Genomic DNA, 26,642 nt, shown 5'->3' with positions numbered 1-26,642 from the left:
ATTCCATGTATACATTCACTTATATCTGCTATTTTATTAATAAAATAATAAATATACATGGTGAGTTTTCTTTAAGGTTTTTTTTTTTTTTCTATATTATTTCTGCTTCTCCTTGGTTTTTTTTGAAGGGACAATCTGTATGTTGTTTTTCTTTTATTGTGTTTTCTATATCTTTGTTCCAAATTTTTCATTTTATTTTTCTTTCTAAGTAATTTAGATGCTTCCTTGTGAATTTTGATTAAAGTTTTCCATTCTACTATATCTTCATTAATTTTGGCTTCTTTTAGGTAAACTGTTAAGTGTGATTGATGTAATATTCTAATGCCTTCTTCTTGTAATAGACGTACTTTGTATATATATGATTGTTCTATTTCTTGTGAGGGGGAAGTATTTATTTTCTTCCTGATTTACTCTTCCACATACTCGTACTTTACCCCGTGCAGATGTTCGAAACCAAAATCCAGTGGAATAGAGAGGTTAATCCTTAATTCCATCATGTCCTATGTCTGTATATTGCATATGTTCCGGCCAGTGTGTCTGTTATGTTGGGTGAAAACCAACCAAAAGGATTGTCTAAACCCACTGAGCTGTTGAGGCTCCTCCATTTTGTTAGGATTTCTGTTTCCAAAACTATTAAATAATAATGTGAAAAGATTTCATTTCTTCTGTGAACATGTACATCTTTTAAAGATGCATTGAGTAAGTTTATAATTAGTAATGATATAGTCAGTCAATTGTCATAACTTTTGCCCAACACTATTCCCACCTCTATCATACTCAGATGGCTTTATTGCATTATCACTCACAGAAAAAAACTAATCTCCTGGCTTCACACTTTGCCTCAATGCACACATAACTGACAATGGTAAATGCCCGCCAACCATTCCAGCTGCCCAACATACAATACTCCCTATATCCTTTTGCTAGAAAGAGATCAGAAATCTATTGTCTAAATTACACACAAAAACGTCTCCTGGCCCTAATGGCATTCCTCCAATTATCCTGAAGGTTTGTGCACCAGAACTGACTCCTATCCTATGCCATCTGTACATACTCTCTTACTTCGCTGGTATCTATCCCAAAGTATTGAAGTTGGCCTATATTCAACTCATTCCTAAGAAAGGCAACAAATCACTTCCATCTAACTACTGCCCTATCTCACTTACTTCAATCCTATGTAAAGGAATGGAGAAACCATCAATTTTCAACTACTACATTACCTTGAAGGCACCTAGTTGTTAAGTGACCACCAGTATGAAATCTGCCACTGCCGATCAACAGGAGATCTACTCTTATATATCACTCATCTCTGGACAAATGCCATGGAGAAATTTGGCAAATCTCAAATGGTTGCACTTGATATCTCTAAAGCTTTTGACTGGGTCTAGCACAAAAGTTTACTAAACAAACTCCTGTCATTTTGACTGCCTCAGGACTTCTGCGGTTGGATTGCCTGCTTTCTGTCTGGATGCACACTCTGTGTGATGGTAGACAGTTCCTTATCCTCTCACCATCCAACTAATGCTGAGGTTCCACAAGGTTCTGTTCTCTCACCAGCGCTATTCTGTATATCGATTACCTACTTCAGTTGACCTTCAACCCAATACACAGTTTTGCAGATCACAGCACATTGCACTTCTCCCTTACATTTGACAAACCTTACTCTACACAACTCACTTCAACCTACAGAACATCAGCAAACCACTGCCCTCAATTCTGATCTTCAAGCCATCCTCCAATGGGGCTCAGATAACCTTGTCAATTTCAATGCTAGTAAAACATAGTTCTGTCTTATTTCTCACAAAAAGAACCATTTTTTGGGAGGAAAATTGTAGATAGGAAGTTAGTGATGATGTAATTTTTTCATGTAGTACTGTCATATCCTGTACACCCCTTGAGGGTACATGGCAGGAATTTGATGATGATGATGATGAGAACCATTTTTTCTCAGTATTATTTTTGATAGCACTCAAATTTCCAAACAAGATGAGATTTTCTTCTTGGAATTACCCTGACATCGAGCCTCTCCTGGTTCACATCACAACCAATGCATCCAAGCAGCTTCCAAAAAACTAGGATTATTCTTTCGCTCAAGATGTTACTTCCTCTGAACAGATGCTAACCTTATACAAATCATAAATCTGTCCAGCTATTGAATACTGCTCTCACATTTGGTGTGGGACTCCTAAAACTCCCTCAGAATGCTTGACTCAATACAGAGGAGAGCAATTAACCTGATTAATTGATAACCTGATTAGATGACCCATCTCTTACCAACTCACTTTCTCCCACTTTCACACAGGTTTGGTCTCTGCAATTTGTGTATTCTATAAATATTTCCATGGCAAATGTTCATCTGAAATAGCATCAATAATCCCCCCCCCCCTCAGTACTAAGCCTGTTGGAACATGTAAAGCTACTGTCCAACATCCTTTCACCTTGTTTCAAGTACACCTTGAAACCCACAGAACAAGTTTCTTTTCCTCCTCCTTCATCTCTGCTACTGCTGTACTGTGGAACAGTCTTCCCCCCGATGTATTTCCTAAGGAATCTAATATGTAGGCTTTTAAATCAAATATAAAAGAATTTCTCCTTTTGGAAAAACCTGCATTCGATTCCTGTCAGTGACATGAGGAACCTTATCTAGTCTCTTTCAACTAAAGGTGAGTTAGCCAGTCTCATGCAGAGGTGAGATTTTTTCAGCCAGAAACTCAGGTTTTTTTTCATCCTCCAGAACAGGCAAACATTTTTTTTCTGTTATCACTGTGAAGTTAATATTTTGTTTTTTACCAATTCTGTTTCCTTGTTGGTATATTTCTTACATCCCACATAGCTAACTTTAGAATGTCCAAAATTTCTAATCCTTCAATGTTATCCTTTCCTGTTCATAATCTATTACTCTGCTGATGAAAATGAAATCATGGAAAGCCATTAGATCGTTTTCATTGAGCCTCCATAGCTCAGTTTTATTAATGATAATGCTGTTCCATTGATAGAGTCTGGGTTCAAATCCTATCTATGACATGAAGAATCTTTATTAGGACTTTTCAACTGAAGGCAAGTTAGCTGGGCTCATACAGAGGTGGTAGAGTTTCCTCTCCAAGAAACAGGTTTTTTCATCATACAAAACATTTGCAATTTATAGGTATAGAGACAACATTGATAGGATTAACTGTTCTATCAGAAGTAGTAAGCAGATTTCTAAGAAAGGTTGCTTAGTTGTGACATGCCATTAAGCCTAACACACAAAAAAAGGAAAATTATTCCATTTGAAGTTTCTGAGTTATAGCAATATTTGGTAAGGCCACCAGTCTTATACAAAACTCTCAAACCTGAAAGACCAGGATATCTCTCTTTTAGTCTGGCAACTATAGTTCGCCCACCATTTGTAGATCCCTTCTTGGCATTTTGCCAAGAATAGTCGATTCATGCTGAAGGGGAGAAAGAAATGAAGGATGTACGAATTGGTCACCAACATAAGCGAAATCGCATGCTTTCTTGTCTGTCGCTGTACTAGTACTAGCTTGATTTTTGTTGTTGCTTTTTGGCATTTTTTTTTATTATTAATTTGTATGATGGATCCAGTACAGTCAACAAGTTTTGTTCTTAAGTGTTTCAGTAGCTCTTGCAAAAGAATATTGAATAATGTGCTGACATTCTGTGAAAAAGAATCATCAGAAGGCCGTCTTCTTGTTCCCCTTTCTCAAGTCATAAAACGTGCAAGTGCAATTGTGGGTGTATTGGGGTCGACTGTTAAAAGAATTCGTATGGAATCAAAAGGTGAAGGTAAGCCAAAATTTAAATCTCCTAAAAAAAGTGCCAGAGAAAGAAAACCATCGAAACCGTAGCTTTGAATGATTTTGATGTAGACGTTATAAGAATTATAAGACGTTATAAGTATGGAGTAATTACTTTGAAAAACTGCTAAATGAAACAAGCAGTGATGACAGCACAGTGATAAAAAACACTGACCAGGCATGCAGTCAGGAATACATATCCATGCTTGAAGTAGAAAAAGCCATCAAAGGCTTCAAATGTGGAAAGGCAGCAGGAGTAGATGATATTTGACCAGAAATGCTGAAGTATGGTGGTATAAGAGTCTTACAGTGGCTGCACTGCATAGTTCAGGAAGCCTGGACAGAGGGACGAATTCCCGATGATTGGAGTAGAGCTCTCATAGTACCCATATATAAAAAGGGAAATAAAACTGAATGTGAGAATTACAGAGGTATTTCCCTACTGAATGTTCCTGGCAAGATCTATGCAAGTATACTTGAGAAACGGTTGAGAAGAATTGTGGAAGAAAAGCTTGGTGAAGAACAAGCTGGATTCAGGCCAAATAGAGGCTGTCAGGATCAGATCTTCACTTTACGACAAATAGTCGAGAAAGCATGGGAATATAACAAAGATCTGTATTTAAGTTTTGTCGATTTGGAAAAGGCATATGACAAGGTGCCAAGAGAGAAGCTATTCAATACGCTGCAGTTATATGGTGTCAATGGGGCATTATATCAAGCAATACTTAGTCTTTATTTGAGTTGTGAGTCAGCAGTTAGAATTGAAGGAAGTACAGGAAGATGGTTTAATGTTAAATCTGGTGTGAGACAAGGATGTACATTATCCCCTCTGTTATTCATTATCTATATGGATCACATTATGAAGGAATGTGGTATTAAACCTGATATCAAAATTGGAGATGTTAATGTCAGCTCTTTGCTTTATGCGGATGATGTTATACTTCTAAATAAATCCGCTGCAAGTCTGCAAGATTCTCTGACTAAATTGAATAGCTGTTGTAATAGATATGGTATGAAGGTCAGCAATAAAAAGACAAAGACAATGAAAATAGGCAGAATCATTGAAAATGTCAACTGTGTTGTGAATGGAGAACCTGTGGAACAAGTAAAACATTTCAGCTACTTAGGCACAATTTTTACTGAAGATGGTAAACTAAATATAGAAATAGACAACAGAATCAGCAAAGCTGGTATCGTGGGAAGTCAATTGAATAAATTCATATGGAATAAGAAAGAAATTAGTCGGAACACTAAATTAGCTGTATACAAGACTGTGTTCAAACCAATTTTAACTTATGGATCTGAGAGCTGGATCAGAAGTAAAACACTTGACCAAAGACTAGAGACTGCAGATATGAGAGTCCTGAGAAAGATTAGAGGCGTGAACAGATGGCATCAATGGCAATATCATATTAAAAATGAGGATATTAGGAAAGAACTTGACATTGTCAGCATCCAGGAATGCGTTAGCAGAGCTAATCTCAGATGGTATGGTCACTTAAATAGAATGGGAGAGGAAAGATTGGCAAAACAAGTGTTCTCTGCCAGGTTGGCAGGAAAACGACCCAGAGGAAGACCAAGATATAGGTGGATTGATACGGTACAAAGTGCCTTAGACGATAAAAATATAAGATCTGATAATGTTGGAGTCTTGACAAGTAACAGACTGATTTGGAGGAAAATTGTAGATAGGAAGTTAGTAATGATGTAATTTTTTCATGTAGTACTGTCATATCCTCTACACCCCTTGAGGGTACATGGCAGGAATTTGATGATGATGATGATGTTATAAGAATAACTATTCACGAATTTTACGTGGTCGAGAAAAGAGTGCCAACTGTTCCGAAATTGATTCCTGTACTTAAAGAAAAAATTAATTTTCTTTGGAAAAGAGAAACTTTAAGGAAAATACTTCATGAAATCAGATTTTGTTTTAAAAAGTCCCAGAATAAAAGGAAACTTATCATGGAGCGAAGTGACATTGTTTTATCTAGAACGCAGTATTTGAGAGCAATAAGACGTTTCAGGGAGGAGAAAAGACTGATTGTGTATCTAAATGAAACTTGGATTGATAGTAATTTAACTTATGGAAAATGTTGGCAGTCTATAGAAGAATGTGGAGTGCTACAAACCGGAAATGCCTCGCAGCGCATAATAATTTTGTGTGTGGGTGGAGAAATGGGTTTTTTACCGAATTCAAACTTACTGTACAAAAGCCAATTCAACTATTGGATATTACCATGGGCAAATGAATTCTATGATCTTCGAAAAGTGGGCAGAAGAAAACCTGATTCCAAACCTTCCTAAAAATGCTGCTGTTATAATTGATAACGCTTCATATCACTCTATTCGATTAAACAAAGTTCCAAATTGGTCTAATAAGAAGCAAGTTCTTATGGATTGGTTCTCTGCAAATAACATTTCTCATTCCCCAGATATGCGAAAAATTGAATTGCTTAATTTGGTCAAAAGAAACTCGCCCACAACTAAACTATTTAAATTCAACACGATGCTCAAAGAGCATGGATTTCTAGCTTTGAGGCTACCACCATATCATTGCGATGTTAATGCTATCGAGTGTGTTTGGGCAGAAGTGAAAAGTTTCATTCGCCATCACAACGTAACTGGGGATATTGACATGTCGAAACTTTTTAAGCTTTCAGAACAGGCGATTGAAAGTATTACAGTTCAAAACCGGGGGAAATATTGCTCTCATGTCACCTCATTGGAAAATATATATTAGGACAGAGACGGAATTATTGAAGAATTGTGCGAACCTTTGGTGATCAGTTTAAGTGAAAGTGATGGCGATTCGGACACCGATTCAGATGACTCTGAAGATTAAAAGAATTTTACAATGGTATTTTTTCCAACATTTTTTTTGCATGGGTTTGTTAAAAGAGTCACAACAAGTCATAAATAATTAATCAGTTTAGGACATTAAAGTGTCTCAGTTCTCTCAACTGTAAGTTTAGAATATCTAAATTCATTTGAAATAATTTCTGTTTTTCTATATAATTATTTTTATTTTATAGAAAACTTTCTTAAAAATAAACTTGGTTACATTTTTGTTTTATGCTATACCTTTTTTAATTTTGTTAACACTCTACATACATTTTTCCAACTATTATGCAAGGAAAATAGTTACACTTTAAAAACAGGAATGTTCGTAAAAGAAAAGCTAAATTTTCCAACCTGTAATAATAAACAAACTCATCCCAGAAGACAGACTGATTACCCTATTATCGGAATGGATTCTCCTTTTTCTGACATGTGCAGAAGTGTTGAGGGACCTCTAATCGGTGGGCGAACTTATGCCTCTTGACCTGTCCAAGTAGGGAGATTCTACCACTTGCTTTGTTACTGCTGGCATAGCTGTGGAGTTCATTGGTGCATGCAAGCTCAGTAGTATTGCCACTTCAAGGTGGCAATGCTACTGAGCAACAGCCATTACATGCCTTCAATAAGCAAGGTGGTGGCCAGGCTGTGGTCATCTATTAACCAGCATGTCACTTCTCTATTGAGAGTCTGTTAAAGTGCAGAAAACTGACATGTTCTTAAAACTTGCATACAGTATTCCACAGATTAACCAACAGTGCAAAATAGACTTGAATTATATCTGAAACAGCTTCATGGAACCTATAGAGCATATATTGTTATGATGTTCACTAACAAAATTAAATTGATAATAAATTGCTTACTTGCTATTGAAGTATACTTAATTTTGTTATTACTCTAGTTTTATGAAATGTTTTAAATAAATTAATTTTAGAAATCATTTAGAAGAAAAATCTCAGAACGAAACCAAACCGAAGGAACAGATAAAAGAAGAGCAACCTAAAAATAAAGAAAAAACAGAAGATAAACCACTTGTATCAGAAGATAATAAACCCATCCAGGAAAAACTTTTGGCTAACATTGAGAAACTGCGTGCAGGAATGGCACGTTTAGAAGAAGTATTTACGCAAAATCCAACATTACAGACTTGTAATGTTATGAGAAGGCTTTTAGAATTATATAAGCATTGCAAGTAAGTCATATTTCAGTTGATTGTATGAACTGATAATATACAAATAATTTGCTACTTTTTAGTAGATACTTTCCTTGTTTGATAATTGCTAGATTCCAATGTATCCCACCTTAGTATTATGGGTCATAAAAAAATATCTCATATGTAGAAAAAAGTGAATCAAGTATTGCAGAAGCAGGAGGTTGGCTGCAGTTTGGAAGTCGTACTTCAGGGGGAAATTTGTATTATTATAAATTAATAGCCAAGTAGCTGCTCCTAAATTTCAGCAAAGCTCACTTTTTTATGATTCTTATGAGATGTTTTTATGAGAAATCACTTTTTTTTTTAGATAAAGTAACTAAAACAGTCAGTCAGTAACTTTGTTTAATCAGTTGAAAGATCCAACCTGCTAAATCATCTAATGTTTTACTTTCTTTCTTACTTCCATTACAATCCTGTGCTCTTTTTTGATTCAATTGTAAGAAGGCCTTAAACAAGCAAGAAATAACTATCTTCTAAATTGAGTTGAAGATGATTGAACATTATTTATAAACATGCTGTGGAGGAAGATCCTTCATGTCATCTTACAATGAATATTTCAGAGAACATTAAACAGTGCAATAAACAGGTACATATATTCCAGATTTCATTGAAATCACTTAATTGATGAAACTTGGAGGTGTGTTATGATACCATCCTTCATTTGGAATAAATTTTCTAGAGAAGCAACACTAGTCCTTCATAGTCCCCTTCATTTATATGTCTGAGTGTGATGAAATTTTCCTGGGAGCATAAACAATGTAAGAAATAACTATATTTACAAATTTAATTCAAATTGTAATAAATTTAGTTTAATCCTTTATCCAAGTGTAAGCAAACAAAGTTTGCTCCTGAAAATATCTTCAGGACTGAGGTAAGGTGGTACATCCCTTGGCAACTCGTAGCAAAGGTGGACCAAGATCTCATCACTCCTTGTCTCGGTATCTCCCATAATGCAAAGCACGTCTCCTTGCAGACATACCCAGACCGGTTTCGACCTTTATTGAGGTCTCATCAGTGGGAGGCAGACTCAGAGTGGTGATACTAAGGCAGAAGCAATGGAGAGGTCATATTTACCCATACGAGTTGCCAATCGGTGTACCACCTTATTATTAAATTACTCTGGATTTAGAGAAAGATGTTTGAAGTTTATTTTGCACTTGGTTAGACTATAATAAATTTAGTTTAATCCTTTATCAAAGTGTAAAATATCTGCAGGATATTTGCACCTGAAAATATCTTCAGGACTGAGGTAAGGTGATGCAAAGCATTGTCGGAGATACTGAGACAAGGAGTGATTAGAGCTTGGTCCACCTTTGCTACGAGTTGCCAAGGGATGTACCACCTTACCTCAGGACTGAGGTAAGGTATGAAAATATCTGAAGATATTTTCCTAAACATATTTGGTCGTTTTATAATTAAAATAGAAACTTATTTATTACTGACCATTTACAAAACAAACTTACATTAGAGCCTACCAGTTTTGCCAGCAAACTGTCTGGCTTTTTCAAGGCATTTACGGAGACATAAAAACTAGTAAATGCAAATTGAAAGGAATGGGTTGTAAAAAAACGTTGTAAACCAACTAGTAGCTAAGGCTACATGTTCGCGTGACAGAGAGGACTTGTTGTTCTTATTCATTATCACCCATGCGTGTTTGTTGTAAACGTGTAATGTGATTACTGGCTAGCTGTAGTTCAGATTGATTTAGAGAGAGGATCAGGTTTTTCCACGAACTGTTTAGGATTGAACCCTGATTTCTGTTGAGGTTTCCGCCGGTTATTAACACTTTTGTGACTTCCTTGAATGAACGATGTCTGTAGTCGTCATTCAGATATGGCATGGAACTGTTTTGCCACTCTATCGTGTAGTTAGATGTACAGAAATGATGTGCTAAGCCGGAAGAGATACTTCTGTTGTGGCTTGCATCACCAACATGTTCTTTTTGTCTGATTTCTAAACTCCGTGAAGTTTATCCAATGTAGGCAAGACCACAGGAGCAAGGAATGTAATATACTTGCTCCTGTGGTCCTGGATATTTGTAGAAAAATAAGGTACCTTATTTTTCTACAAATATCCAGGAATATATTACGAGTAAGGAATGTAATATACTCCTGGATATTTATAGAAAGGTACCTTATCCTTTGGGGATCCTAAAACTTGTCTGATGCTGGTGGTTGGTTTGAAGACCACTCTGATGTTGTAGGCTCTTAGTATTCTGGCTATTTGATAAGAAATTGACTTGATGAAAGGGATCACTACAGTGGAAATATGCTGGGAGCGTGATTCTTCTTGTCTGGGGTTGTCACCGTATAGATATTTTTTGATGATGTTTTGAGGATATCCATTTTGTGATAATGTGTTGGCTATTAGTGAGAGTTCAGTCTGTGTATCCTCCTCTTCTGATATAAACTTTCTGGCCCTATATTTCAACATGTGGATAATGCTCAGTTTGTGTGTCTTGTGATTTGAAGTATAATGAAGATATCTTCCAATATCTGTGGGCTTTCTGTAAATAGATAATTTGACACTATTTGATTGTTTCTTTATCAAGATGTCTAAAAAATGCGGTTGGTTGTTGTTTCCCACTTCCAGAGTGAATTTTATCTTGTTATGTATTGAGTTGATTTTATCCACAAACGATTTTAGGTTTTCTAAGCTGTTTTGCCATATAATGAAGATATCGTCAACATATCTCTACCATGTAGATGATCTGGGGGAGATTGTGGAGAGAATTTCTTTTTTCAAGTTTTTCCATGAAAAGGTCTGCACAAGATGGTGATAGTGGGCTTTCCATTGCTAGGCCTTCTAATTGTTGGTATATGGTGCTGTTAACCTTGAAGAAATTAGATTGAAGGCAGTGTCTAAACATCTGTATGATGTCTAGAGGAAAGATATCTTGGATGATGTTTATTACCTCTTCTATTGGTACATTGATGAAAAGGGATATAAATGAATAAGAACAATAAGTCCTCTCTGTCACGTGAACGTGTAACCTTAGCTACTAGTTGGTTTACAACAATTTTTATGTTCCATTTCAATTTGCATTTACTAGTTTTTATGTCTCCGTAAATGCCTAGAAAAAGCCAGACAGTTTGCTGGCGAAACTGGTAGGCTCTAATGTAAGTTTGTTTTGTAAATGGTCAGTAATAAATAAGTTTCTATTTTAATGCTTTGACTAAATCAAACATGGCAATAACTGTCTTGTGAACACCTTGCAGTTTAACATTTACTTCATATAAATGTAAACACAAATCAGTAAAAAAATATTCATTTCAAAAGCCATTCAACGTTCATTAATTGATTGTATTTTTCAATGATTTTCTCATGTAAAAAAAAAAGTCTGACTTCATCTAAACACTCAACAAATCTTCGAAGAACTTTCCAACGACCTAACCTTCAGACGTTGTTGTTGTATGTAAGTAAACAATTGTACACTGAGTTTACCTGACTTAATTCTATAAATTTTTGTTTATTTAAAGCGTGTGCCAATATTAAATTGACCAATTTTGTTACAAGGCTCATAATATCTTCCAGTGGCTTAAAACTAGCCTTTGCACATAAAATCTGCTGATTTATAATGCAATGAAAACCCAGAACTGAATGTCCAATACGTTCAGTAAATAAATTGACAAAACCATTTTCCTCTCCAGTCATACTGCGAGCACTATCAGTAGTTACTGATACAATTTTGAAGAGATCTATATCTCTTTCAGCAAGTGCATTTACAACTGCATTGCAAATATCTATTCCTTTTGTTTTGTTGCTAATGATGTTAAATTGATCAATTCTTCTTTGATATTATTCCCAACACAATAACGAATAAAAATTGCTAAACGAGCTGATCCAATTATGTCAGTACTCTCATCAAGACAAAGAGAAATTAAATCAGATTTTATATCTATTTTTTTGCTGATCAGTTATATTTTTAGCCATTTCCAAGATTTTATTTTTCACCGTGTTTCTAGCCAAAGGCATATCTTTTATTCTTTGAATAATTTTTCCTTGTTTTCAAAATCTTCAAAGACAACTGGTACACATCTTAACCATGCTTCTTTTATATATTCCCCATCTCTAAAGGTTACCCATATTTTGAAATTACATTTGAGGCAAAAAAAACTAGCAGTAGTTATGCGAGGGTGGTCTGAAAAGTTCTCGGCCTAGACCATAGATGGCAACACTATCGGCAAGATTTTTTTTTCTAAGTTGGTACGTTTGTCATAAGCATCCATGTGAAATTGCAAGTCATTCTATCAAGTAGTTTGTTTTATACAGCTGTCTGAAGCAAAAGTGTTGTCTGTATCCCTTGAAATGGATAAAACTGAGTATAGTGCAGCTATAAAAATTTTTGTAAAACAAGGTTTAATGCCAAAAGAAATTCATTTGAAGTTCATAAAAGTTTATGGACACTCTTCTTCGTTTTTTGACAATTAAGAAACAACATCAGAAATCATTGTCAAGTGCACAATATGGTATTGGATGACCAGCGAGTCAAAGTGTGTGAAATTGCTGCTTACTTACTTTCCGAGTCCAGAACACCAATCATATCCTCTCCTTCCAAAAAACAGCGGCTTGTATCGCCTTGTCATTGACCATCAGAATGTCATCCGTGGAGCACACATTGATTAGATCTGGGCTGAGAAATTACTGAGACTATAGGCATTTCAAAAAGAACGTGTATGATATATTTTGAATGAAGAATTGTAAATGAAAGAGCATTGCACAAGATGAGTGCCGTGCTTGCTCACAGCAGATCAAAAACGCACTCACATGAAAATCTCTGAATAGTGCTTGGAGCGTTTTAACAAGAATAAAACTGATTTTGTATGCTGATTTATTACTATGGGTGAAACTTGGATTCACCATTACACACCAGAATTCAAACAGCAATCAAAACAGTGGCCAGAAGCCAGTTGTTCAGCACCAAAGAAGACAAAGTCTGTTACATCAGCAGGAAAGGTCATGGCATTAGTGTTTTGGGATGCTAAAGGCATTTTGTTTATTAATTATCTTGAAAAGGGTAAAAACAATAACCAGGGAATATCATTCTGATCTTTTAACCACGCTAGACAGAAAATTTAATGAGTAAAGACTGCAGAAGAAAAAAATCATCTTTCATTAGGACAATGCACCTGACCTCAAAGGTGTTTTGGCAATGGGAAAATTACAGGAGCTGCACTATGAATTGTTGGAACATCCACCCTATTCCCCAGATTTAGCTTTTTCTGACGTTTATCTCTTTCCAAAACTAAAACTCTTCCTCACTGGTCAGCGTTTTTCTTTGAATCAAGAGGTGATTGCAGCTGTAGAGGGGTATTTTGCAGATCTTACTGAGAACCACTACAGGGACAGGATAATGGCACTGGAGCATTGCCGAATAAATGTATTAGTTTTAAGGGAGATTATGTTGAAAGATAAAAATAATTTTGAAATTATAAATTCTTTTTTCGTTGTTATGCCGAGAACTTTTTCAGACAACCCTCATATATGAACGACTGTTGATAAATTTCATTAGGGTTGTTGACTGAATAATTCTATTTTTAATTGTCTGAGCAATAAAATCTTTCTGTTCATCCTTGCTTTTCTCAAGGAGTGATTTATGGTTTGTCTCATACTGCCATTTTACTGAACGACATTCTGCACACACCTGTCCTGAAACATAAAACACATATTGCTTTATTGTCTTTGTTAATCATGCCATACTCTTCAGTTCACTAATATTGGAACTTTCTGCTGCTTGATTGTGATAATTTTTGTTTTTTATTTTCATCAGCCATGTTAAGTAGCACTAACAAAATAATTCAAAACTTAAATGCATTTTTTTATAGTTTCAAAAAATCAACATTTTATTATATGCCTAATTTATAATTCACACTTACTGCAAAAACAAAACAGTGCACATACGCAACAATAATACACTTGCTGCTGCTTATTTCTGCCCACTGGCGGGTGCGCAGCACGAAATACATAATGAACACACATGCAATTATAGAAGGGAAGAGTCTGGGAATCCTAAGGATCAGTGGTTCTCAATTCTTTTTCTATAAGACGAGGGCCCGGTCCCAACAAACTTACTTGTAAATACCTTTCATTTTTATAAAGTTCATACATTAAACTAACATAAGTATTAATAATTAATTATGGAATTATCATAAAGAGTATTAGTACAGTTATGTATATGGTGTGGCATGTTGACAATTAAAATACATTTAAATTAGTTATCAGTCACTGGACTAATGAAATCTTGTAGCATATTGTAGCTTTCTCAGGCCAACATCGTTAAATTAATTTGTGCTAAATTTCATTGACATATCCCATTCTGATCACCAAAAATGTATATTATTCAGTGTAAAATTGATTATTGTATTATTAAATTGATTTTAATGATGTTGGTTCGAAAAAAAAAAAATGGTAGTGGGATAAATATTTATGAATTGCAACTCATAACTCACCATAGAAGTCAGCTGAGCAGGGGAAGCAGCAGAAGGATATCAACTTGTTGGCAAAAGCTTACCGTATTTACTAGAGTATAACTTGCCCTCGCACCCTTGATTTTACTTTACAAAAAAAGACATTAAAAAGTTTTTCATATACCTCGCACACAAAAAATGTTTAAACATTTTTCGTGTTCACGTCAAGGTGTAACTCGCTCCCAGCGGTTAACAACACGCCCTCCCAAACAGCCATTATACTGCAGATGCAAGAAAAACAAGTAATTTTATTATATCCCTGAATAAGGTACAGAGGCTTTTGCAGTATGTGATAATACGGTATTATCACACACACACACACCAAATATTTATATGTGCAAAGTATGTAATTTAATAAATAAAAATGTATGAATCTCTCAATTCTAAACATTAATTAATATTTTGAATTTAAAAAAGCAGCAATTATAAGTGATTGAAAAAGTTAAACTTAGTTTCTTTTATTGCAGCTGAGTTTTTGAAAATTTTAGTTAGGCTAGTGAGACTTTTGTTGCTGTTTTCTGTTCCATTAACTTATTAATTCTGGGATGAATTGAAGTGATAGCCAAACGGAGACAGTCAGAAAGTTGCAGGCAGTTCCTCTTTTTTATAAGCACGGTCATAACAGAAAATTCAGTTTCACGAAGATATGTGGTGGAAAAAAATGAAGAAATCTCATTGATATTCATGTAAATATGGATATTCATTTTTCATTCTTATCCAGAATTTTGAATTACTCATAGAATTAAAAGTACTTTCAGTCCTTTGTCTGATGATAATTCAATAAGTTGAAGGGGTTTCTTCATGGGAAAGGGCTGTTTCTTTGTGTTCAACAAAGGGGTTCACATATTTTGCCTCCAGGGATCCTCATGTTCATGATAAAACTTTTCAAACGACAATAACATCTTCAAGTGCGCTGCAATAATATCTGAAACTGAATTTTGTGAATAGAAATCACCTGCTTCCATAATATAATAAGAGTATGACTGAAACATTTCATTATTTTTTTTCTGCAATCATATTAAACCAGAGTCTGAGTTTCTTTTTGAATGATTCAATCTTGTTCCAAGCATTAAATTTTGTTGTATCTGGACCTTGAAGATTTAAATTCAACTCGTTTATGTAAGAAAATATATCGCTGAGATATGCCAGCCTGGCTACCCATTTCTTATCCTGGAAATAATGAGTCAGGTTACTTTTCTTATCAATTAGAAACAGCTTAACTTTCTTTTATGTAACATGGCGTTTCATATAACCTCTCGAGAACCTCGCCACTGGACAGCCAATGTCGAAATATTTCGATGTCTGAAAATTCCCGATCACTCATGAATACTTCCATGTTTAAAAATATGCGGCTTCATCACTGACACTTCCTACATAGATGTTATTTAGGCATTCTGGGTCTGAGCTTTTTGATACATTCATGAATATTATTCTCCTCTTGAATATTTCCACTATATATTCATGAAAAATGCTTAGAAAACTGAAATGACAAATTTCAGGAGAACCTCTCGCGGCCTGGTATAATTGTTGCCGATGCCCAGCGGTTGAGAAACCCTGATCTACAATGAGTCGATTGATGCAAAGAAAAATTGTATTTGTTCACAGCCCACTGTAGAAAGGCCTGACAGATAAGACAGATATGACCGCCATGTTACTCTTAATATCATATGTTTAGAAGCAACATGTTTTGACAAAGTTACAGCTGGTGACTTTTCATATGCTAAAATATTAAAGATAACAAACTTGTTCATTAATAAACTTTTAAGTAATGAAAAGTTTTGGTGACTAAACACAATTGTTTTCTATCAGCTGAGTCATGTCATTATGCCCCTCAGCCATTGGCTAGAGGTTCTTAACATCAGCTGTAGTTTTCAGCTGCTGGGCCTTGTTCCTACAGTAGGCTTTGTGTTTGTTGGTTAGTTTCTTTCATGTGAAACAAAATTTGCCTTGTATGTATTGTAACAATAAATAAATAAATAAATAAATAAAAAAGGTTGAATAATTTATAAGCATATAAAAGGATATCATCTGTAAATCGTTGATGTGCCAGCAAAATTCTTGGCCGTGCCACAGGTTCGCCATCTAGGATCTATAAGGATCACATTATGAAGGAAAGCAGTATTAAATCTGATATCAAAATTGGAGATGTTAATCTTAGTCCTTTACTTTATACAGATGATGCTCTATACTTTTAAATAAATCCAGCACAATTTGCAAGATTCCCTGACTGAATTGAATAACTGTTGTAATAAATTTGGTATGAAAATCAGCAATAACATGACAATGAAAACATAAGAAATATCAACTGTATTGTGAATGGAGAACCTGTAGAACAAGTAAAACATTTCAACTATCTAAGCACAATTTTTAGTGATGATAGCAGATTAAATTTGGAAATAGACAACAAAATCAACAAAGTTGGTATGGTAAAAAGTCAACTGAATAAATGTATATGGAATAAGAGAAAAATTTGTCAAAATACGAAATTAGCTGTATACAAGACAGTGTTCAAACCAATTTTAACTCGTGGATCTGAAAGCTGGGTTAGAAATAAAACACCACTTGACCAAAGGCTAGAGACCGCAAATATAAAGGTCCTTAGAAAGATTAGGGGCATTAACAGATGGCATCAATGGCTATATCATATTAAAAACGAGGATATGAGATAAGAACTTGACATTGTTAGCATCCAGGAATAGGTTAGCAGAGTTAATCTCAGGTTGTATGGTCACAGAATGGGAGAAGAAAGATTAGCAAAACATGTGTTCTTTGCTAAGTTGACAGACAGAAGACCATGATATAGGTGTATTGGTACAGTAAAAAGTGCCTTAGAAGACAGAAATATAAGATCTGATAATGTTGGAGTCTTGACAGATAACAGATTAATTTGGAGGGAAATTATTGATAGGGAGTTAGTAATGATGTAAGTTCTTCGTGTAGTAGTATCAGAATATCCTATACACCCCTTGAGAGTACATGTCAAGAATTTTATGATGATGATGATGATTGGCTATCAGTAGTCAATTGAAAAAAGTCTACTATTAAAGAAGAACCAGCACTGCAGTTTTGCATCAAAGATGTTCATGAGTCCAAATTGGATAGGAAGATTTCTCTCACCTTCTATTTCTAATGAAATCACAGTTGGCAGCTACAACCACTACTGCCCACCTTAATTGTTCATACTGCATTTTAAGGATTCTTTCCATCACAACAATGGTACTTGCCCTTTTCTAGTATTTGCTGTCCATAGTTACTTAGTGCAAATTGTCCATTTACTTTCCAGAATACCAGACAAGCTTCACCATCTGTTCTTGAACCTTTTCTTAAACATTTCTCCTGTAAATTAACAATAAATGCTGGCTCTCCTGTTAGTACTTTTATCATAACCTTGTCCAAGCATTCCTTTTGTATGTAATACCCTTCTCTCATTGACCCTTAGTATTGCATCCTTTGGCACTAAGTTGATTGACATCTACATTCTGATTACTTCTTTAACTTTCCTAATCCATATGTTTCCTCTGATTAAATTGCAGAAATCATCATTCTCATAATAAAAGTCTTCATTCCACTCAAATTCCTGCATTTCTCAAAACCTTAATTTTCCAACAAATGTTCAAGACACTAAAGCAACAAGCACAGCATATCAAGAAATGACTTGCTAAAAATTCCACTTCATGCTGAGCTCAAACTTTTTAAACAGTTTAATCAATTAGCACACTCAGACTTCTCTTATAAACTCAACCTCACCAATATATAGACATCATCATTGTGTGTGTGTTGAGGGGGAGGGGATAATTAGTGTTACTGAAGCAAAGATACTGTTAATATGTTGTATTCAAGCAATAGTGATCAGAGCAAGGAAAGAGTAGCTATATCATTCAACACTAAATACTGAGATAAACCTTGAATGGCAGCAAATTTCCAGTAGAGTTAGTGATGTGGACAAATTTCAAAATGCAGAAAATGAGACATTGAGACTTATTTGTGCCTGTGGTCCTGTAGAGAATTGTAGGAGGGGGAAGTACAGGAATTTTTTTGAGTCAAATGAGAGTTTAAGTGGAATAATGAAAAAAGGAAAAGCTGGTTCTTGTAGATGTAAACAGAAGAGTAGTAAATGAATATCAGACAAGATGTACATAAATTCACATGAGGAGAATACCAAGAAATGGTCTCATTCACTTTGATAGTGATATCTTCATATTGGTTCAGGATTCAAGAATATTCAGGGGATATGAAATAGTAATTCACCATATTGTACCAACCATCTTCGAGCACAAATTATAACTGCAACTAACCAACAACACTTAATTAAATAACTGTGGTGGAAACCATTTCAAACTATAACTGAAACAACTAATGTCCTTGCATTGCACTTGTGTGGGCCAGATAACCATAAAGTTAATTTGGATTAGTCAGGCTATCAGGTCTCAAAATGGCTGTCTTCTAGATCTTTGGCAATTAATGCACCTATACTTCTTGAGATTGAGAGAAGTACTTCATAGCTGATGCTGATTTCTAGAATTAGCATTAGCCGATTCACAAATTTCACTGATAGTCTCTCAGATTTATAATGATTTCGGTGTAATATTGATGACTTCTTCCATCTAATCCTACATAAAGTATGCAGAGCATGGTCTGCCAATCCTGACTTACCATACAGGTGATCATGGATGTAATTTTTGTGTTCATCAAAGCTGATGTTAATTGATCTACCTGTCTGTCCAAAGTAGGCTAAACTACATGCACAAAGAACATTATACATTCTAGGTGTGCAAGAGGATAAAGTTGATCTTTAGGAGAACAGATGAAGGTAGCTGAATCACAGGTTTGAAAATGCTATGGAGATCATATTTGCAGAGAACTACAATGTTCTCCCAAAGCTAATGACTGACTACATTTTTACTATATGAAAAAATTTTCATGACTACAGCTGAATGTGGACATAAATTTATTGCCAGCATACTAATCAATTATATTACACAAAAGAATGTGTTATAAATTTCATACAAATTAAATTGCAATATCTTTATGGCAAAAGTTACAAATTTCCTAAGGATGTAGTCAGGGAATTAATATAGTGCTTACAGAAAACCATGCAGACATTTCAGTTTGGATGTTCACCCTGGACTATGATGCAGCTCTTACAATATTGTACCACACTTAGCAGCAAGTGATTCAGGAGTTCTTTAGAACTGGCCCACTCCTCCTTCAGAGCAAGGATAATCCCTTGTTCATTTTCTGGAGGGGAATTTCAAGCAGCAATTCATCGTCCTATTGTTCTACAGGGGTTGAGATCTGGGGAGCATGCTGGCCACTCGATTCAATTAATAGCCTCGGTCTCCAGAAGTATCTCTGTTGCTCGTGTGCAAATTAGTGTTGCATTGTCATCCATAAAAATGAATTCTTTGCATACAGCACCACAGAACAATAGAACATGACATAGGAAGAACTTCGTTGCAATAATGTTCACAAGTCATGGTGTTGTGTTCCAATTTACGATTATTAGGCTTTCAACTATCCTAAACTCTACTTGTCTTTATCCAAATCTTATTTATATATGAGATATCACCCAAATACAAATATTCAAGCTTCTTCTCCCCTTAGTGTTCCTAAATATTTATTTTATACTGCGCCTTTCAGGACATTTATTTTAAGTTATAAAATTCAAAAACAAGGAGCAATTACCAAAATATGTCTGAGTGTGAAAGTAATATGCAGTCATGACGTTTATCTCGTAACTTAACAAATCCCCCCCCCCACACACACACACGTGATTAAGTTCGTACATTGTTACAAGTGGTGCATTGAGCGGCAATCTCAGACAACTGTATTTTCAATGAACAAAAGTTTATTGAACTCTTAAACATGGTACAATTCATTCTTTATCAAATAAAACTCAATTCAATACTAAGAATATATAATACAAATTTTCACTAGCTAAACACAAGTATTAGGTTAAGATCCTACATGAAAATTGTGATCATATTGCCATAACATTCTATACATACAAACATGTATAATCCTAGAACTAGCTGATCCTTTGTCTAACCCCTTGCTGGTTTGATCACACTATAATTCTGTATTTTCTAGGACATAAATAATCAGTTATTCTAATTTTCTCACTAAGACAATATGGATTAAAATTATCCTTTCGCTGAGCCAATACACACTTTTGACCTTTAAAACTCTCTTAATTAAAATACAATGTACATGCATAAATCTCTAGGCACATGAATTACATATTAATTAATAATAACAAGCTCATTTTTATTCTAGTTTGACATGTACTAAAGTCCTAGTATAATTCTCATTAATCCTTTCAACTGTTCAGTAATTGAACAATGACTACAGTTACATATGATTTGAATTGACACGAGATTTTCAGTATCTTTTGACTTGGGTCTTCTACACTGATCTCTACCTTTTTCTGATTTTTACCTTCTTAGGACAAACTCTTTTATAACTTATCACTCCTAAGTTCTTTGGCGCTAAGATGGCTTACACAATCTTTACCTTACATTCTTCAATCAAGGACATACATACGATCATCTATTCTATGGCTGTGAAATTCACCACGTGGGCACTGACTTCTTTATAGAATTTTCTTTCTCTCATTATGATCACTGGACGATGAAACACACTGACATTATCTTCTCTCTTTTTAACTAAACGGCATCCCTCATTTCTTACAATAGGAACACTGAATCGAAATCCTGCAGAATTTGTTTCCTTATTGTGTCGGATGGAGAAAACTCCTAACCCGTCACACAGGAAAGCCGCGTGAGACCTATACGAAGATTCGTGAAGAAAAACCGAGAAAAAAAAGCCCCAGGGGTGGGTTCCTAACCCTTTTATACGATGACCCTTACCGGCACCTCTTTCAATTTCTTTTCTCCCCCACCCCTTACTGGAGTCGATTTCACTGACCAATTAGAGTGGCGTTTTTCTGCCAAAACATCGTGCGGTCTGTGTGCATGCGACTGACACGTGACGAAGTCTCAATTCGGGAATTATGACCTTGAGCTTTGGTTTTTGTTTAAGCTAACCTCTTTGTTATCTATACTAAATTAATCCCCTTTCCAAAATTTTGTAAGAATTAATTCGAATCTTTAATCTCTTATTTCAAGTATAAAAACTAGCCTCTCGCATACAAAATCCTATGACTAATCTTCTTTGCTTTACTTTTTATTTTATCATATCACAACTGTAATAAAATTCCCTTCCGTTTTTTTTATTTTTATTTAGTTCCACAAACAATTTCAGCTATAATTTTCAGTTGGATGCAAGCATGTTTTTCTTTCCTTTTATTTTTTTGTATTCATTACTTTCAAAGGCTCTTAACAATATCTGCTTAGGAACAAGCTTGCTTACTTGGTTATCTATACAGGGTTTTTATTTCTTCTTTTGTTACATCATGATAACTGAAATTTTCACATTCTTAAGTTATCAGGGTGTAACAATGGTCCCTTTTAGTCCAGCACCTGTAGCTTGGTGCATTCATTGAGCATAATGCTTCTCCACACCATTAACCCAACACCATCATATCTACCCCTTTCAAGAACATTCTTGCAATGGTAAATAGTACTACTTTCACTCCAGATCAAGTGTCATCTAGAATTGGAGGAAAGACTAAAATAACTCATCTGCAAAGAGTACATTAGCCCATCGGTGTCTTATCCAATTTTTATGGGTACAACACCACTGAAAATGTGCTCTATAATGAGTTGCAGATAAAAGGATGCAGACTATAGGCCTTCGAGATATAGACCAGCTTGTCATTGACTTCTTGCCATAGTTTGTCAAGATATCTGCATACTTGTGCTTGAATAGAGCCTACTTGCAAGTTGACCTGCTGTGGTGTGTTGATTACATTTTTCTGTTATAACCAAAAATCGGTCTTCATGGTAGTGAGGGTGGCCTCTTAACAAATGTCTGGAACACATTCCATTGGTTTGAAACGCTGTTCAGAGGATTCATACAATGCTATGTGAAATTCCAAACTCTATGGCAATATTAGTAATTCTGTAGCTTTCTTCACCCTTTCCAGTAATTCTTATTTGCATGAAATCATCTAGATCAGCATTTCTCAACCTTTCTAAGCCCAAGGACCAGTAAAATGCCTAAAACAATTCTGTGGACCACTAAGTTACAGAGGCATAGCTGGGGGGGGGGAGAGATCCACCCCTGGCAGCACCTTTTTTTGGCGTTTATGAAATCTTGCCTTACTCTCTATAAAACAGCAACTGAGTGATGAAATAGACTCTAACAATGTGATTGACGATTTTGCGAACAGAAAAATAACATTTTAGAATGTTGGAATTAAAGTTTTACTTCAAAAATAAACAGTGTTTTTAATTTATTTCCCTAAACGTTGTTTTGACTTTTCGTAATTTTTTTTAAAAAAACCTACGTAGGAATTGCCAACATTTTGGAAAAACATTTATAACATAATAAATCTAAAAGCATGTTTTGAAAGATATGGCAACATAATTAATTAAATTGGAAGTAAACGATTAAAAGTGTAGCGTCATTGAACAAAGTTTTAATTTTTATTAAACAAATAAATAAGATGATATAATTATGTTACTACTTACTTTTAATGAGATGGTTGACCTTCTCGGCCCTTCCAGAGTTGCTGGATATCTGGCTCAATATTGGTCAACTTCAGTTGAAGATCGGCACACACATTAAGATGATTTCTATATTTTGTTTTTATTCGAAGGAGTGATGAAAATCCTTTTTCACAAAGATAGGTTGTAGAAAATTGCAGGACGATTTTCAATGCTTCTTCAGATAATTCTGGAAATTCACTTCTCACTGAAGATGAGATCCAAAATCAAGCAAAACCAAGATCACGAAATTGGATTTTAAGCCCACTGTCACTTGAAAGCTCAATTAACTGTTCCTTTTTCGAAAACGAAAGGTCGTTCTCGTGACTGCAAGCCTGAAATGGATCGCAAACCCACAAAAATTTCTTATAAAAGTTATTCGGAAAATATGTTTCAAAATTCCGTTTCAGATTTTTGAGGTGGTCACAAACTCAGAATGAACAAAAATATCATATTCCACTAAAAAGGATTCCATTGTTGGAAAAGGTGCAAATTGTCTGTCTTGTACATAATTAATCCATAAAACCAGTTTTTTCTCGAATGCCTTTATTTTGTCATAGGCATCAAGAACAGTTAAAAAAATTTCCCTGAAGGGAGAGATTTAGTTCATTTTATTTCGAAAAAATGTCTGAAAGATAGGATAGTGTTGATAACCATGCTTCATCGACAAGGAGTGATGCAAAATCAGAATTACGTTCTTTTACATAATTTAATTTGTAAATAATAAAACTTCGTGCCTTAATTGAAATAACCTTGTTAGTACTTTGCCCCTCGAAAGCCAGCGAATTTCAGAATGAAGCAAAAGTTGTGTATATTCAGTGCCCATTTCATCACAGAGTACTGAAAATAACCTGTTATTTAACAGTCGAGCTTTAATAAAATTAACTAGTTTGACAGGCGTTTTATAGCACAGTTTTAAATTCTGGTGGCATTCCTTTGGAGGCTGACGCTTCCCTATGTATGAAACAATGCACCCAATTCATATCCAGAGCTACTTCTTTGACCTTAGAAACAACCCCACTATGCCTGCCTGTAAGTGCACGAGCTCCATCTGAACAGATTTACACTATACATTTTCCCCACTGGATCCCTTTGTGTATTATGTAATTATTGAGAGAGTGAAATATTTCTTCTCCAGTTGTTCAGGATGACAAAGTTCTACAAAACAGAATATCGTCATGAATGTTGTTATCATGCGCATACCTTATGTAGCATATTAGCTGCGCATCATTTGTAACGCATAATAAGGGCTTTTCTTAACTCTTTCAATTAACTGAGATTCTACATCACCTGCCATATCATTAATACTGTGACTGACAGTGTCATTTGAAAGAGGAATCAAATCGACATCTTTTAGTAACTTATTACCAAACATAGTTTTTACCACATCTTTTATAGCTGGAAGTAGTAAATTTCCCCCAATAGAATGAGGTTTCCTGTTTTCGCTATGTGCAAACTTAAGAGATAGGATGCTTCCAGTGCTTTGCTATTAATGGAATCCATGGCTGAAATTATATCTTTCCCATGATTTAATATCCCTAAGCGTCGCAAAAAAAATTCAATCGGCTTATTTTTCACATCACAATGTCATCATCATCATCAAATTCCTGCCATGTACCCTCAAGGGGTGTACAGGATATGACAGTACTACATGAAAAAATTACATCATTACTAACTTCCCATCAACAATTTTCCTCCAAATCAGTCTGTTACTTGTCAAGACTCCAACGTTATCAGATCTTATATTTCTATCGTCTAAGGCACTTTGTACCGTATCAATCCACCTATATCTTGGTCTTCCTCTGGGTCGTTTTCCTGCCAACCTGGAAGAGAACACTTGTTTTGCTAATCTTTCCTGTCCCATTCTATTTAAGTGACCATACCATCTGAGATTAGCTCTGCTAACACATTCCTGGGTGCTGACAATGTCAAGTTCTTTCCTAATATCCTCATTTTTAATATGATATTGCCATGGATGCCATCTGTTCACGCCTCTAATCTTTCTCAGGACTCTCATATCTGCGGTCTCTAGTCTTTGGTCAAGTGTTTTACTTCTGACCCAGCTCTCAGATCCATAAGTTAAAATTGGTTTGAACACAGTCTTGTATACAGCTAATTTAGTGTTCCGACTAATTTCTTTCTTATTCCATATGAATTTATTCAATTGACTTCCCACGATACCAGCTTTGCTGATTCTGTTGTCTATTTCTATATTTAGTTTACCATCTTCAGTAAAAATTGTGCCTAAGTAGCTGAAATGTTTTACTTGTTCCACAGGTTCTCCATTCACAACACAGTTGACATTTTCAATGATTCTGCCTATTTTCATTATCTTTGTCTTTTTATTGCTAACCTTCATACCATATCTATTACAACAGCTATTCAATTTAGTCAGAGAATCTTGCAGACTTGTAGCGGATTTATTTAGAAGTATAACATCATCCGCATAAAGCAAAGAGCTGACATTAACATCTCCAATTTTGATATCAGGTTTAATACCACATTCCTTCATAATGTGATCCATATAGATAATGAATAACAGAGGGGATAATGTACATCCTTGTCTCACACCAGATTTAACATTAAACCATCTTCCTGTACTTCCTTCAATTCTAACTGCTGACTCACAACTCAAATAAAGACTAAGTATTGCTTGATATAATGCCCCATTGACACCATATAACTGCAGCGTATTGAATAGCTTCTCTCTTGGCACCTTGTCATATGCCTTTTCCAAATCGACAAAACTTAAATACAGATCTTTGTTATATTCCCATGCTTTCTCGACTATTTGTCGTAAAGTGAAGATCTGATCCTGACAGCCTCTATTTGGCCTGAATCCAGCTTGTTCTTCACCAAGCTTTTCTTCCACAATTCTTCTCAACCGTTTCTCAAGTATACTTGCATAGATCTTGCCAGGAACACTCAGTAGGGAAATACCTCTGTAATTCTCACATTCAGTTTTATTTCCCTTTTTATATATGGGTACTATGAGAGCTCTACTCCAATCATCGGGAATTCGTCCCTCTGTCCAGGCTTTCTGAACTATGCAGTGCAGCCACTGTAAGACTCTTATACCACCATACTTCAGCATTTCTGGTCGAATATCATCTACTCCTGCTGCCTTTCCACATTTCAAGCCTTTGATGGCTTTTTCTACTTCAAGTATGGATATGTATTCCTGACTGCATGCCTGGTCAGTGTTTTTTATCACTGTGCTGTCATCACTGCTTGTTTCATTTAGCAGTTTTTCAAAGTAATTACTCCATACTTCAAGGATATCTTTTTCTCCTGTTTTCATTTCACCTTTATCATCTCTAATTCCTTTTACAGCACTCTTTCCTCCATTCCTAAGCTTCTTCAACAACCTCCAGAATATTTTGCCACCTTCTTGATATTTATTTTCTATATTCTTGCCAAAGTCCTCCCATGACTTTTGTTTAGCTAGTTTTACACACTGTTTAGCTTTCTTACATTTGTCTCTGTATTCTGTAAGAGTAAAAGCTGACTTATTTGCCAGGAACTTTTGATATGCTTTCTTCTTTTCCTTCACTGCCTCTTTAACTTCCTGTGTCCACCAGGGAGTTCTGATTTTTTTATCTTTGCACACAACCTCACCACATGCCTCTCTGGCAGAATCAATCAATGTTTCCTTCAGAGTTTGCCACTGAATCTCCAAGGTTTGATTCCTGTTCTCAAACTCTTTCATTTTCTTTTC

The 26,642-nt window shown here is 35.2% G+C and overlaps 1 protein-coding gene across 1 annotated transcript in view; it reads left to right on the top strand.

The window, feature by feature from the left end:
- The window catches only part of LOC150108966 ((E3-independent) E2 ubiquitin-conjugating enzyme UBE2O-like), a 360,964-nt gene that overhangs the window by 153,278 nt on the left and 181,044 nt on the right, over window positions 1-26,642 (top strand). Inside the window, exon 14 of the mRNA XM_090411140.1 lies at window positions 7,570-7,827. Coding sequence (XP_090267266.1) covers window positions 7,570-7,827 — 258 coding nt within the window. The remainder of the gene's footprint in view (window positions 1-7,569; window positions 7,828-26,642) is intronic.

This window comes from Typopeltis vanoorti, chromosome 2 (genome assembly GCF_054136105.1).
Source record: "Typopeltis vanoorti isolate ZY-2024b chromosome 2, IOZ_Tvanoo_1.0, whole genome shotgun sequence".
Lineage (NCBI taxonomy): Eukaryota > Metazoa > Arthropoda > Arachnida > Uropygi > Thelyphonidae > Typopeltis > Typopeltis vanoorti.
Note: the sequence above shows the minus strand (reverse complement) of the source record. Positions and strands in the feature narration are given on the sequence as shown.